This window comes from Lepidochelys kempii, chromosome 14 (genome assembly GCF_965140285.1).
Source record: "Lepidochelys kempii isolate rLepKem1 chromosome 14, rLepKem1.hap1, whole genome shotgun sequence".
NCBI classification, from domain to species: domain Eukaryota; kingdom Metazoa; phylum Chordata; order Testudines; family Cheloniidae; genus Lepidochelys; species Lepidochelys kempii.
The window spans coordinates 11,098,344-11,113,340 of record NC_136393.1 but is presented as its reverse complement, the minus strand read 5'-3'; the positions used below and the strand labels follow the sequence as shown (position 1 = coordinate 11,113,340).

Here is a 14,997-nt window from a genome sequence, read left to right as displayed (position 1 = left end):
TAATTGATAGTCCCACACAAAAGGTTGTTAAGTAAACTGTGAAATCAGGTGTTGAGAGAGAAAGTCTCCTCCTGTACTAAAGTCTGGTTAAAGGACGTGAAAAAGGGAGTAGGAGTAGGAAAACACTAGGATGTTGGAGTGCCCTAGAGTCCAGTATTAGGCATGGAGTTGTTCTGTGTTGATCAGTGACCTAGAGGAGGATCAATGCCCAGAGCACTGGAGTGGGACTCAGGAGATGTGTGTGTTCTCTGTTTAGATGTTAGCTCTTCGGAGCAGGGCCTGTCTCTTACCATCTGTATGTACAGTGCCTAGTACAATCAGGGCCTTCTAGGTGCGACTGTGACATGGAGGTGGAAAACTGATGGATGGCACAAAACGTTTTAGTTTACACCTAGCAGTTGGAAGAGTAACTCTGCCTTAATATTTATCCTCTGGTAGCATCCAGCGGCCCTAATCAAGTTGGCAGTGCCATTGTGCTAGGCACTGTGCATGAAGAGACCCATTCCCTGCCCCCATGCTTCGCTGGCTGAATCCCCAAGACTGATGTGGCTCCATCCTTTCGGGTTGAGAGAAGGGGGTTCAGGAGATCTCTGCTAGAAACACACCTTGTGACATCCTTCCTCACTGGGGAAGGAAATGTCCCAGAGAGCCAGCCAGTCTGCTCAGCTTTGGCAGATGAGCTCTGCCTGGGGAGCCATCCCAGTCTCCCAGGCCAGCTGATTCTTCTTCTCTTCACCCCTGGGAGGGTAGCTCAGGCTGTGCCAGGGAGCAGCCCCCGTCTCCAGGCGCCCCAGCTGCCAGGGCCGGGCTCCCGGCCAGATCCCCTGAGGCTGCAGCAGCGGCGGTGGATTTGTCGCTTGCCTTCGCGGTGGCTCGTAGCCCAGGCCGGGCAGGTCTGCGGGGGCGGCACGTGACGCTGGGGCAAAGAGCCTCCCGCCGGTCGCTGCACGGCTCGGGACCTGGGCAGCTCCTCCCTCGGAACCAGTCACCAGGGCAGGAGGGGAGCTGGCAGCCGGCTCCCTGCCGCCGCCGCCGCCGCCGCAGCCTTCGCCCGCTGCTGCCGGGAGGCCCCGGGGCGGGGCTCGCAGCTCCCCGCGGGGAGGCAGAGGGCGCTTGGCTGGGGCAGGGGGAAGGCAGGAGCCGGGTTTGCCCGGGCTGGGGAGGGCAGGAGCAGCATGGCTTTTGGGAAAAGCCAGAAAGATCCCTTCAGCACAGCCGTGGGGCACCTGATCGGTGAGTACCGGAGACCCACCCACCGACCCACCTCTGCCCCGATCTGGGGTGACTCGGGTGGGGAGAGGAACCCAGGGCCCCTCCAACGCCCTGGGAGAGGGCAGAGGAGAAGCAGGAGGCAGCGGCCCCTCGGTCTTCCCACATGGCCACCCAGTGCAGCCCCACTCCCAGCCGGGGACAGCTTTGCCCCAGCAGCAGGTGTGGCCAGCCTGGGGGTTAGACCTGGGTCTCTGCCATCCAGCTTATTAATACATCACCCATTAAAGGCGTCTGAGTAAAGAGGCCAGGTGAGGACTGTGGACTGGAATAAAGGATTGACTGGTTCGAGGATCTCCCAATCTAATCGCCCTGCAGTGTGTGTGTGATGCAGAGCAATAGCCGGCTCCCGGGGGGAAGTTTCTTAAAGTCACAGCGCCCACCTGTAATTTAAAAGTCTTGCAGGGAACTCCGACTTTTTGTGAAGCAAGTCCTCTTTCCCTTCCAGAGAGAGCAACGATTGGGGCGCTGCCCGCTGAGGAGTGGGGTCAGTTTATGCACATCTGTGACATTATTAACACAACGGATGAGGGGTAAGTAGGCTAATGCTCCCGTAGCCTGGTTTGGAAAGTCATTTACCAGGTGACACAACTGTCACTGTCCTGAGTGAATAACAGATGTCTCAAAAATGTCTGCATTGCCTATTTAACTGCTCCTGTTTAAAGAGCCCTGGGAGTGTGTTTCTGCACATGTGGGATAGATGTGCGCACACACACACTAAAATCTCTCGAATTTATGTGGCTAATAAGAATAGCCAAAGTTACGCTTTGCTATTCAGAAGTAGGACCAGCTTCTTGAGAGTAGGCCAGTATTCCTTCTAGTTCCATATGCATTATGTCAACTGCTTGAGGTCACATCTAATTAAGTCATTACTAGAGACTGGATCCTGATGCCCTTAGTTGGTTTTTATTCAGCCTTTTCTCAGGAGAAAGGTTCATTTGAGTTACTGGGAGTCTTGGTTGAGTAAGAAATCAATAAAGATGTCAAGATTTGACCATTAAGGGTAGCAGTTGCTGCTACATTGAGCAGAGAATCCAAAGTTTACAAGATTTGAGACATCTGTTAGCTACCACAACATGACTACGGTTTGGGGTTTGTAACTTAATTAGGGTTCCTGATTAGATATTTCTGATGCCCGCCTCGATTAAATTTATCATCAGAAAAGTCAAGTGATGTCACACTTCGTATCCCAACATATTTTAGTGTACCTAGGTACGTATTTAGGACCCCTTGGGAGGCAGTGTGACCTAGTGGGTAGGACACTGAAGACTAGGTTCTAATCCCAGCTTAGCCAAATGCCTGCTGGGTAACCTTGGGCAAGTCACTTCACTTTTCTGTGCCTCAGTTTCCCCATCTGTAAAATGGGATAATGATCCTGACCTTTTTAAAGTCCTTTGAGATCTACTGGTGAAAAATGCTATACAAGACCCTAGTGGTATTATTACCAGAGAGGTTTCAGTCCTGAGATGATAGTTTTGCCATAATGACTGAAAAAAAGTCATCTGCCCTATGCACTTCCATTTCTTGCTCTAAGTCCATGCTCTTGTTTATGGCTACAGCTATTTGCCTATAGCTCCATGTCCAGCCATTGGCAAGGGGATGGTTTAGCGATGAGCATTGTTTTTTATGTATAGTATCTACACAGTGCCTCTTTTTTAGGAAAGAGCTTTCCCTTGTGAGCAGTTTATTCCATAATTGTCCATTCTGAAACATCTTTTGATTTGCTCTTCAGCATCTGCTACTGGCCACAGCTTGAGACAGAATACTAGGAACAAAGGAATTGCCAGACCTGATAAGATGAGGGGTCCATCTAGCCCAGGATCCTGGCTCTGATAGTGACCAGACCTTCAGAGGAAGGTTTTAGAAACCCTGAAGTGGGGAATTATGGAATAATTTAACTACAAGGGAATTTTTCTTCCTAATCCCCCTTCTCCTGTTTTAGGCTTTGTCTATACCGACAAGTGAAAGACAAAACTTTTGTTGTTCAGAGGTGTTAAAAAAACACCCCCCTGAAAGATAAAAGTTTTGTCGATGACAAGCGCTGGTGTGAACAGCGCACTCCTGCCGACAAAGCTAATGCCACTCATTGGGGGTGGAAGTTCTCCTGCCGACAAAGAGCGGCTAGGCTGCTTGCCTTTTAGCAGCACAGCCGTGTCGCTAAAAGCTGCGTAGAGTAGACCTAGCCTTAGATTCTCCGCTCTTTTGATCTGCTATGGCAGTTACTATGTTTGCAACTTACAATGGTATAAAAAGAGAGAGAAATCTTGATTTTAGTGGAGTTTTAAAAGAAATACATTAGGACATTCAAGCTACTGTATTTACAAAGGTGAGCGCTGAATTAGGGCTTTATTGGCATTGAGTGTTTTTTCCAGTAAGATTTTTTTTCTTAACCCAAATTTTGATGGGCTGCATTAATATAGTGCTAGAAGGATTTTGGTTTTGTTTATCACAAGCAATCCCAGGGCACCAGTTACTGTAATTCCTGGGTGCATTAAACACAAAGTATGTTAAGAAACAAAACTATTTTCCATATATAATGAGCTAACACCTAATTCCAGCCTGTCACTCCCACATAGTTATATATAGACAGATATAGAAAATATATGAAAATCACAGTGCCATGATGGATATGTAGGAAGCAGTGGCTGTTTACCAGCATACAGCAATTACTAGGATTGTTTAGAAGCATCCTGCAATTACCAGGATTGAAATTTAACCAGGATATTGATGCTAACACCTCTGGTGTTGCCAAAATTCCCATTAGGTCTCTAATTCCAACGCATTTGAAAAATGGGCTCTAGTTAGCTTTTGATGCATTGGCCATTTAAGCTTTTATATTAATGAGAGTTGCACAGGTAAATCTCTCGCATGACGATAAGAGAAAATAATTTTAGAGAGGAAACTGCACTGGGGAATTATGTTTATTCTTCTACACAAGACACTGGAGTACAGTCTGTAGTGATGACCCCGATTCACCACCACATTACTCCAGTTTAATACCAAAGTGACTCTGTTGAAATCAGTGGAATCATCACACTGGTGTGAACCAGCATAAAATTAGAGTAATACTGGGAGCTGATTGACTCCTTATTTCATGTCAGTATTTTCAGATCTTGGACAATTTTTTATAAAATAGCCACCCTATTTTTCATTGGTACCTTTCTCTGCATAATTTCTTGTTATCACAGGCCTAAAGATGCAGTAAAAGCACTAAAGAAAAGGATTTCCAAAAACTGTAACCATAAGGAGATTAGATTCACGTTGTCTGTAAGTACAACTGTTTTACTTCTATTAATTAGATACTGAGAAGGAAGCCATATTTTAAGAAATAAATCAATGTGTGATTGACATATAGGTTGTGAGCTCTCTGAGGCAGTCTTTGTTATATGTCTGCACAGCACCTAGTATAACGCAGCCTTGATCTGCAGTTCCTAAATGCTACTCTTATACAAATAATAAATAATAATCCTATATCACCTCTACGCTTAAGGCTTGTCCAAGACAGTCATCATATGTCTCCCATTGGCTGTCCTATAGATTATACCCCACCAGTCTCTGAAGGATACAGGGGTTAGAATATTATACAAAGGCTGAACTGACTTGACAATTCTCCTAATAACACATCTGGTAGCCTTATTACTCACAGCGTGTTACGCATTATGGAATGTGTGGTATAAGTTTTGCAAAAGCATGCCTTATTGGAAGTGAGGAAGTAATTAGGGTGAAGAAATGATGTTGTTTTGTTTGGAGGTAAGACCTACAAAGTTCAGCTCTGAATCTAAATTGCCCCAGGGTTGGGGGTGTTGGGATTTGATCCTATTACAGATTTTTCTGAGTCACAGAGTTTGAGTCTGCCTCTGAACTTTCCCAAACTGTGGGGCAGTTTGGTTTGGGCCCATCTGCGGGTTTATTGGAGCATGTTAACACAGTTCTCCTCTCTCCTCTGCATTGATATCGTGGGTCAGATTCTGATCTTCTTTACACTACTAGGTCCAGTGCAGTTCCCAGTGTAACTCAAGGCCCTGTATCCTTGTTAGCTGTCCTGGTCTTTAGGTATAAATGATTTCCCTGAGGATTTCATTTTCTTTACTGTTTCCATTATTTGGACGCAGAAGTTTCCCCTTATCACACCAGCATCAGCGCTGTTACGTATTATATGGTGTGTCTGGTGGTAGATAGGTGACTGACACTGTTAAATTACAGGATGGCCAGCAGTGCCCAAGTGTCAGCTGGTGAGTTAGGGATGCAGCTAAAGTTATCTAAACACATCAGTTACATGGTTAGCGTGTCCCATTTCCACTCCCTTGTGCTCTCCTCCTTCTTCAGTTACTTAGATGAGTCACCTTTTTGCTCCACAGGTTTGCATAGCCGAAATGCTCTGCTTCCGCTCTGACTGCACTCTCTGTATCAGGCTTGCTTTCTCCTCCAGGCCTTTGTTTACCTTAACCCTGCACTGAATGTGCAGGCTGGAGCTTTGATAACACAGCTTGGAGCTTTGGGAATGTTTATCTGGAGATTTGCTTTGCAGATACAGCTGGGGTTCTGTTACTGTTGAGCCTTGTAGAAAAAAGACGTTATGTTCATGTTCCTGGTGGAACCAAATAACAACACTGACCTGCTGAAAATGGATTCTATTTGCTTGCAGATAGGGATAATAACTGACCATTAGGTTTCAGATCCAAGAAGCATGATGCCATCTCTCCGTTTCCAGGGTTCCAGCTATGCTCCCGAGCTCCTAGCACTGTCTCATAGTCTCTCTTGGATTTCAGCTCCTACCTTCTCCTTCTCTGTTCCCACCTACTCACAAGCAACTACACCCTGCCAGGCAATTTCAACCTTTCAGTCCCAGATCTTTTTCTGGCCTTCCAAGCTCTCTCTGCCTCAATTTCCCAACCTTCCTTCATTTGGCAAGCCCTACTCTTTCCTCCAAATCCCCCTTTCTCTCCTCCTCATCTTTATGCTTTCAGTCTTCTTTCTACAAGCTGCAGATACTTCTGTGTCTGCCAGTGCCTTTTCCCTTGTTGCTGGCTTCTTTCCATCTTCCGGTACCTCCTGGCCTCAGATTTCCACTCTCCTCAGCCGCAGTAAAACCTCCCCTGCAATACCTCAGTGCTAGCCATGTCCAATGTTACTTTCTTGGCTTCTAAAACCACGTACTCTTGGTGCAAGAGCTGGTTGAATATTTTTTGTCTGTCATTTTGTGACAGGAAAGGGCTGAAGGAAAAGTTTTTGTGGAGAATTTTTGTTTTTTATGAAACAGTTTGGGTTTTTTTGACAAATCATCCTTCCCCCTCCCCACCCTGCTTTTTCTATTTTTCCCCTGGAAAAGAGGGTTGGGGGGGAGACAAAAATATGAAACACGTCTCAGTTTTTGAAAATTATTTTCAAATGTCAAATTTTTAAAAATTCTCCTGCAAAAAGCTGTTGGTGGTTTTAACCAGCTCTTCCCCTTATCTGTCCCCCTCATGCCAATTACCTTGCATCCCCTCTACCCATTGAGAATCGCCATCCAATCCTCTTTGCTTGCTACTTTACATACAGTTAAGAAAAGAACAAACAAAGGAGCCACTTTCTTTTAGATGTAATTTGATCTGGTTTCGTTTACTCCACCTCATGTCAGTGGACTTATACACAAAGCTTAGCTTACTCCTATGAGAAACATAAACAGCACTCGGAAAAACATGCTGAAAGTTCTTGTTTTGCCTTGAACTAGCAGAGACGTACCTGTAGGCCCCAATCCTGCCCTTGAGACATTAGCACACACACGAGTAACTTTACACACTTGAGTGTTTCCACTGAATTTTATGTTGCTGCTCATGTACAAATTTAATCATGGGTGTAGGTTTTGCTCAAGGCCTTAGTTAACTCAGTTGACCTGCCATTTACCAATATGCTAAAATTTTAGCACGGCTTTTACTTTATTGCTGATTCCTTGTTCCTGTTCCGTGTATTTTCCTTGTGTGCTTGTTGATTTAGAGGAACATGGGTGACAATCAGGTGTATAAAAACATTCCAGAAGTGACTTAGTTTCATGCGCTCTGGCCTGCTGAAGTCAACTGCTGCTTACGAAGTTATATGAATGAAGATTTTGCATGCTGGGCCCTGTAGTAGTTTCATAAAGTATCTTTAATAAAGGCAAGAGATCAGACTCGGCACTGCAAGTTTCACAATCAGATGTCCGGGAGGATTATGACTTTTAGGCAGGCAGCCAACAGTGTGTGTTCGTTAGTTGACTCTGTATTATTTGTGGGTGTGTCAAACCTGTTTGCATGCTTTCTCCCTGTTTTTAAAAATGACTCCTATTCAGCTTACTAGAACTGGTTAGCTTTTTTTTCATGTTTGTAAATACCAATGTCCCAATTCTTACTGGGGCTTCCGGTTGCAGTATTAAGGATGACCAAAACATGGAACAATAATTTCACAATAAATAATTTTAAAAAAAAAGTTTTTTCCATGGTGCAGGATTTAAAATGGGCAGGAGGGGGAGAGAAATCGATTTTTGCGTTTTTTTCTCAAAATATTTTTGGGAAAAATTTGAATTTTGAGTAAGTTCTGGGACTGGGGTTGTTTTCCCCCCACCCACCCCACTTTTTCATTTTTCCTTTTGAAATTTGATAACATTGGAAAAAATTACCAAGGAGCAAAGCTATGGAATTTCAACTGTACTTTTGCCACTCTGAAACTTTTTGCAAAGCTGAGGATTTGGAAAAGTTACGGGATGGAAAAAAAAAAAAGTGTGTGTGAGAGAGACCCCCTGAACATCAGTCTATTGCACTGCAGGGCAAACAAGGCGATGGGAGGTGAAAAAAAGTTGGAGAAGGTGGAGAACTGTGGTTTTGCTTTCCAAAGCTAATGGTGGGACCCCGATCACTTCAGACATTAAAAACTAGACTGGGAAAAACACTAATAAATGTACATAGGCCATTAATTCAGGGGATGGATTAACAGACCCTAGGCTGTGACACTTTGGCGAATGCTGACACTATAAACTGGTATCTACTGAGTGAGGTGTATGAGGAGCCAAAATATCCACCCATGATCCTTAGCGGCATCCTGTGGCTTAGAGGCTTCCGCTGTAAACTGAAACTGTTCATTCCAACTCTGTGGACCAAACCCTGGTTGCCTTACTCACATGATTAGTCCCACTGAACTTAATGAGTAGAATCTGGCTTTCAATGGAAAATACTTTTCTTTCCTTCTACCACTTCCCCCCCCCCCCGCCTTTCAGTTAATGTTTTGTAACAATGGTGCCTTTGCCTCTGCCTTTTGACAAAGGGCTGGGATGCCCTTTTATTAGCTGACTCTGGTTTTGGTTTGTGAATCTGTGAGCTTGGATTGCACAATCAAACACCCAACTCCCTTCCTGTTGACACGGAACTCCTCTCACCTGGGGTGTAGAAACTGTGCCAGCTTCTAAATTCATCTGATCCCACCCCCTAATTATGGAAAGTTTAACAGGACAGTTGAAAATACATTTGCTAATGCTTTGATTAAAACCTTATCAATAGTGAGTTTCTGGGGGTGTCAATGCAGCAATTGGGAGGTGCGATTGCAGCACAGGGAGGGGGCTACCTGGGCTAGCTTTGAATTGAATTAGCTCACTAAAAACAGCAGGGTAGCCACGACAGAATGGACAGTGGTATGGGCTAGCTGCTCGAATACAGTCTCACCCGGGATACTAGTCATATTTGGGCTGCAAGTCCATGTCGCTGCACCTACATTGACTGAGCTAGCTCACTAAGAATAGCAAATCTAGGACAGGTTTGCTGACATCTTCTGTCCCAATGGCAGAGTAGACCTACCCTCTGGAATACTTACCAGTGCTGAGTGGCACCTTACTTCACCACTATGTCCCATTGATTCCAATGGAACTGCTTAGGGAGGTAGGATACTACTCTCAACAGTAAATAAGAGCATTCGAATCCTAATGAAAGCATAAGTATCAAGGTAGCTCATTCTTGATTGCTCCAGAATTGATCTGGGCCAAATTCGCTTTGCAGTTATACTGGAGCACCTCATTCAAGTCAATTGGGTGGCACTGGCATAAACTGAGTGGAGGGTCTGGCCTACTAGCTACAGTAGTTTTACTCAGAGGGGTAAGTGTTCAGTCTCAGGTGTGGGGAATTAATAATAGGAGTTGCATACCTCATTCCCCATGCACGGGGTTGAAAATGTTTTACACAAACTGCAGCACTTATTTCATGTACCCTTTCAAATAAGAAAGGAATCCGTCAAGCTAAGGCGCTCTGGTCATTGTCTTTTACTTGGCTTTTCGCACAGCAGTCTGCCTCTTTGTTCTACACTCACTTTATTTCTGTGGGAAATTTTCTGCTGCTCTTGTACCTCTCTTCCCTTAAGGCCTGTTCACGCTAGAGAAAAATCCCTATGTCGCCAAGCTAGAAAATGAGTTTCTAAAATGGTTTTAACACCCCTTTGTGTAGCCTGCGCTGGACAGGGAAAGCATGTTTAATCCACTTCAGCTCCATCCGCAGCTACAGTGGTGCCGCTTAGAAGATTTGTTCTAATCTGAGGACTGCTTCCAATGCGTGTAATGGGGGAATACTGATAGAATTAACCTAACTTATGAACTGGTCTAAACTTTTCCCTCCTGTCTGGGTGGGGCTTAGTAAAGAGAGAGACCCTCTTCCTCTCTGCTTTGGGCACCATTGTCAAGGGGTTAGGGCTCCAAAACTTTGAACCAGGAGAGCTGGGTTCTAGTCCTGCCTGTACCCACAGATGTTCTATGGGCAGGATTCTCTTCAAGTCAATGAAAATACCTTATATTGGCTTTATTTCAATGGATTGGGTGCTGTGGGACCTGTTAATGCCTCCGATTCCCCATCTGTAGGATGAGGAGCAACTGTCTTTGAAAGAGCATTGAGATCTGTAGATGAAAATTGTTAGATAAATATCAAGTATGGTGACATTCAATGCCTTGAGGATCTGTCATCTCTATGCATCCCATGAAGTGGGCTGTAGCCCACGAAAGCTTATACTCAAATTTCTTAGTCTCTAAGGTGCCACAAGTCCTCCTGTTCTTTTTGCGGATACAGACTAACACGGCTGCTACTCTGAAACCTGTCATCTCTGTGAGGCTCTAGCTGCATATCCAAAGCCTGCTTTGGAAGGTAGATATTTCATAAAGATGATTCTGATAATCAGAGTAATTTGTCTACCTTATTTCTGGTCTCCAGGATCCCTATCACACAGCCCTCACAAGTGGAGCACTTCAATTTGTTCTCTTTGTTTTTGATTACCTTTTGCTTGTAGGAGATATGAGCAAAAGAAAGGGATAGCTGTTCCTATTATGATTGATTTGTATTGTGACTGTGCCTAGCAGCACTAGTCATGGGCAGGATCCCACTGTGCTAGATGCTGTACAGACACTACTGTCTAATCTCGTCTTTCCAAGGTGACCATCACAATACCATCCAGGCATGAATTTAAAAGCAAAAAAAGAGGGGAAGGGCTCAAGTTATTTTTAAGCACCGTGTCATAGAAATCCCTTCTCTGTACAGCTTCTCGACATGTGCATGAAAAACTGTGGCCCCAGCTTCCAGTCTTTAGTTGTGAAGAAAGACTTCTGCAAGGACAAGCTGGTGAAACTCTTGCATCCAAGATACAATCTGCCAGCTGATACACAGGACATAATCTTGGCCTTTATCAGGGTACGTCAACTGTAAATAGAGAGATATATACAGAGTAAATATTTAATGATACAACCTGGTGATGTGCTGGACGGGGGTTCGTGGGAGCCTTTTGTGAAAATGTTCTTTGATGTACTTGCTGTTTTTGCAAGTGCAGCCGGGAGTGGGAGGTGGAGGGAGAGGAGCAGAAAGGGGGCATGGAAAGGCTCCTTTGGATACCCCCTACCCTAACTACTGGATGTGTTCCTTCCCCAGCTACACTGAAGGAGAAAAGTGAAAGGGAGCTTTGAAGCTTTCTCTGTCTTGTTCCTGCTGCTTAGAGTGCAGGCCAAGGGAGCAGGTAGCTCATGTGGAGGAAGCCACTTACCTAGTAGAGAGCTTCAGGAACATGTGTAGTAGAAGAACCCCTCTAGGAGATTCTTTTCTTCCCTGACCCACTGATATCTTCGGCCTTGGAACCAATTCCTCCAACCCGCAGAAATCCTGCATTTTCCAAGGAGTCTAGTAGGTGGGTGGACAAGGAAAGGAAGAGAGGCAGCCACCTGGGGAATGGAGGTTCAAGCCATGTGGCTTCTCCCAGTGAAGAATTCTGGGTCTCAAACATAAAAACGTTTTGATTTCCATCACCAATGATTTTTCAAAAACAGACCTGGGCCTATGGGTTCCAAGGAACTGTGGATGTGAGTGAAGTGAAGGAAGTGTACCTGGAACTGCTAAAGAAAGGAGTGCAGTTTCCATCCTCTGATGCCAACCCAGGGACACAAAAGGTCAGGACAACATTTGCTACTGTTAATGTACAAAGAAGGTGTGTTGATTGTCATTAATTATTATGTCTGAAACCATGAAAATCCTGCTCACGTACTCAGGAAATCAATCATGCATTCTGCCATGGAGTATATATATTTTTTAAATTAGATAATAGTGCTTTTGTTATAAAAATCAAAGTTTGGGGGATCCGTTGTCTCAAACAGGAAGGATAAATCTCTGGGATTTTTTAAAGCTAGCTAAGAGATTTGGGCACTCAATTCCCATCAAAATGCATGGCAATTGAGTGTCCAAATCTCTTAGGCATTTTTGAAAGGCTCAGACAAAATGTATATGATTTGCATGAAAGCACCCAATGATTCAGAATATGAACACTATCTGGTCCCAATTTGGAATTGGGAGAGGTAGGGATGTCTAATAAAAAAGGTCTTTACTATATAAGACTCTATCCACTTGTTTGTACAGTCTACAAAATAATTTGCAACCTTGTGGATAAAGGCTCTGTCTTTACTATTTAAGTTGATCAAAGGTATTGTGTGGATCTGGAAAACAACCCTCTGTCAATATGGCTTGAGCAGTCCATGCCATCTCTGTGTGCAGCAAGTTTCTTAGATCCGTTCCTTCCAATTTCCAGTGACCTGGAAGAGCTTTCACAAGACTTTTGAGAAGAGTGACACCATCAGGTGGAATGTTGCAGTTATGGATTTAGAATCCTCTAGTCAGCCCAGGCAGAAGGGATTCAGAACTATTGAGAGTCTGGCCTGAGGATTAAATAGCGGCGTACAGGAAGGGCAGTGTATTTTGACTAAGGCTGTTCAGACGAGGCTACGTGCTGATTTTTTTTACTAGGTAATTATTTCTTCCCCACCCAGATGTAACTGTGGGAAGGAATGGCTTCTAAATCTCTGGTCCTGTACCCACTGAAGTCAATGGCAAAGCTCCAATGACTTCAATAGTGCAGGAACAGGACCTATATACAGAATTTGGCCCAGAGTGCCTAAGGTTGGAAGGACTTAAGCATAGTGTCTGATGCAGGCCTTCAGTTTAACCCAAAATGCACATGAGGCTTCTTGCATCCAGAGCTTTCCAGCTCTGGGATCCAGAAGAGCCTACTTCCCTCATCTCCCAGACCCTTTCTTCTTACAGCTTCTGCTTTCCTAGTGTGGCCCCGTCACCGGCCACACCTAATTCTTTTTCCCAGAGCAGGGTTCTTGTGCACTGAGGACTGACCCCTGTTAATTCCCGTTCCAAAGAAATAATAGAATTCTCTCACCAAAGATGGGCTAATCTCAGTTATTCCAGTCACAGAGGCATATAACTCATGCTTTGCCATTCACACTCCTTCCTCTGATGGATTCATTTGCCAACAAACCAGTTGAACGGAAACCTGGATCCAAAGTCTGATTTTTATTCCAAAATGGTTATTGGTTTTACTGTAGCGAATAGAAGGAACTCAGATAACACCATCAAAGCCTTCCTCCCTGGTAGCGTTGCAGCGCTGATTATAAGGAGGCTAATGCGCTGTTGTCTAGTCTGATAATGATGCTTTGTAGCGCTGTCATCCGGATGTCCATGTCAAATCCCAGGTTAAACAAAAACTCTCTTCATATCATATAGCAGCGAGCTTCATCTTGGCCCTCTGAAAAGCCACCGCCTCCTTCTGCTACCTCTGTGAAAAGTATTCCAGTGCCTCGTCCCCCCACTCTGACAATAACATTGACTCCTGAACAGGTGCAGTATGGTCTTTCTTTTGAAATATGCTGACTAAGTGTCGGTACCATGATTCCCTTGCCTGTATAGGATATAATATGAGAGGCTGCTGCAAGGAAAATCTCCATTAGCTCAAGCAGAATAGGCTTTTGTTGACAGTCCTGGGCTGAATCCCTGTTCCATTACCGTAGTGTTTTTATTTTGTGAGAAAATATCACACACTCATGTGCCAGATCTTTGTAGAGGCCAGGAAAGGAGATTGCGTAACTGCCAGAGAGCTGCTCAACTGGAGAGTAGAAATCTTTGCTTGAGTATGTGTATTTCTAATGCTCTTATCAGGGTACTGTGGTGCAAATTAGTAAGAGAAGAGAGCAATTCAAAGGCCAAAGGAAAGGGTAAAGAAAACTTTTGCAAGACACCAGTGTCAAGAAATATTTTTTAAAAGTCAGAAAGAAACGGACAAGCTGGTTCCACACCTGCCTGTGGATAAATGAAAAGTTTTGTCTGCTTGATAGTGATAGGACTTAACTGTTAAGGGAAGAAATGGCAGCACGGCACTCAACAGAGCTCAGGTTCGAGACCCGCTGCCTTATAGTGCTTTAAAACTGGACTTACTCCCTTAAGGTCCGTGGATCGGGCCCTGTCCATTTTGATCAATTTCACAGCCAGGGTTTTAAAATCGGTCAATTTCACATTTTCAGCTGTTTACATCTGAAATTTCATGGTGTTGTAACCCTGGGGGTCCCAACCCAAAAGGTACCTGGAGGTGGGTCTGATCTCTCCCCTCTCCCTCTCCCGCCCCTGCAGCAGCCCTGCAGAGGGACAAGTCCTGTCCCTCCCCAGCCCAATAGGGTCTCGCAGCTAGGAGCCCCCTGGCTTGGGCACTCCCAGCAACAGGGGGAGATCAGACCCACATCCACTAGCCTCCTCCAGCTGCAGGAACCTCTGGGGCTGCAGCCTGGCACTGGAGCTTCCTGCAGCAGGAGGAGGCATTTGGAGGTGGGTGTGATCTCCCCCTGAGAGTGCCCATGCAGAGGAAGAACACATCCTGTCCCTCCCCAGTCCGGCGGGACTTGCAGCTAGGAGCCCCTGGGCTGGAGTGCTCACAGCAGCAAAGGGGAGATCAGATTTCAGGAGGAAGGGCTTATTTCACGGTCCGTGACATGTTTTTCACGTGAAATTGGTAGGATCCTATCCATGGAGTATCATCTGTGTAAAGGCTGGAGTAAGGCAGTGCTGCTCAGGCCCATCGTATATCTGATAAAAGAGCAAGCAGGACAATAGATGTGGAAAACGTTGTGTTTTCTGTACTGGCACATATAACATTCCATTGCCCTGAACAGATTGGGAAGCTGTACAGCGAACTGGATATGGCGAAAATGAATGCGAAAGTCATGTCAGCGATATTAACAGAAAACGTTCCTGGGTCTGAGAATCTTGACGACATGGAGCTCTTACAGGTGCAGTACAGCATTTTTGCTAGGAGTTTGTTGGTTATGGTTTATTTTAAAAATGTACATTGTGCCCATCCTTGTTACATCTGGGTTCATATTGCAAAGTGAAAACAAACATCTGTTTTCAACCTTTGGTGTTGATCTAGCTTAGC

General features: G+C 44.9%; 1 protein-coding gene across 4 annotated transcripts in view; it reads left to right on the top strand.

The window, feature by feature from the left end:
- Positions 1-953: 953 nt before the first annotated feature.
- Positions 954-14,997, top strand: part of TOM1L1 (target of myb1 like 1 membrane trafficking protein) — a 35,014-nt gene continuing 20,970 nt past the window's right edge. The window contains exons 1-7 of one of the 4 annotated variants that reach the window (XM_073311664.2): positions 954-1,233; positions 1,718-1,802; positions 4,458-4,536; positions 10,788-10,937; positions 11,564-11,683; positions 13,299-13,412; positions 14,735-14,851. In XM_073311664.2, coding sequence (XP_073167765.1) covers positions 1,176-1,233; positions 1,718-1,802; positions 4,458-4,536; positions 10,788-10,937; positions 11,564-11,683; positions 13,299-13,412; positions 14,735-14,851 — 723 coding nt within the window. In that variant the 5' untranslated portion in view covers positions 954-1,175. Of the gene's footprint in view, positions 1,234-1,717; positions 1,803-4,457; positions 4,537-10,787; positions 10,938-11,563; positions 11,684-13,298; positions 13,413-14,734; positions 14,852-14,997 lie in introns of those variants that run through there. The other 3 variants (XM_073311666.2, XM_073311663.2, XM_073311667.2) reach the window with 3 other exon arrangements.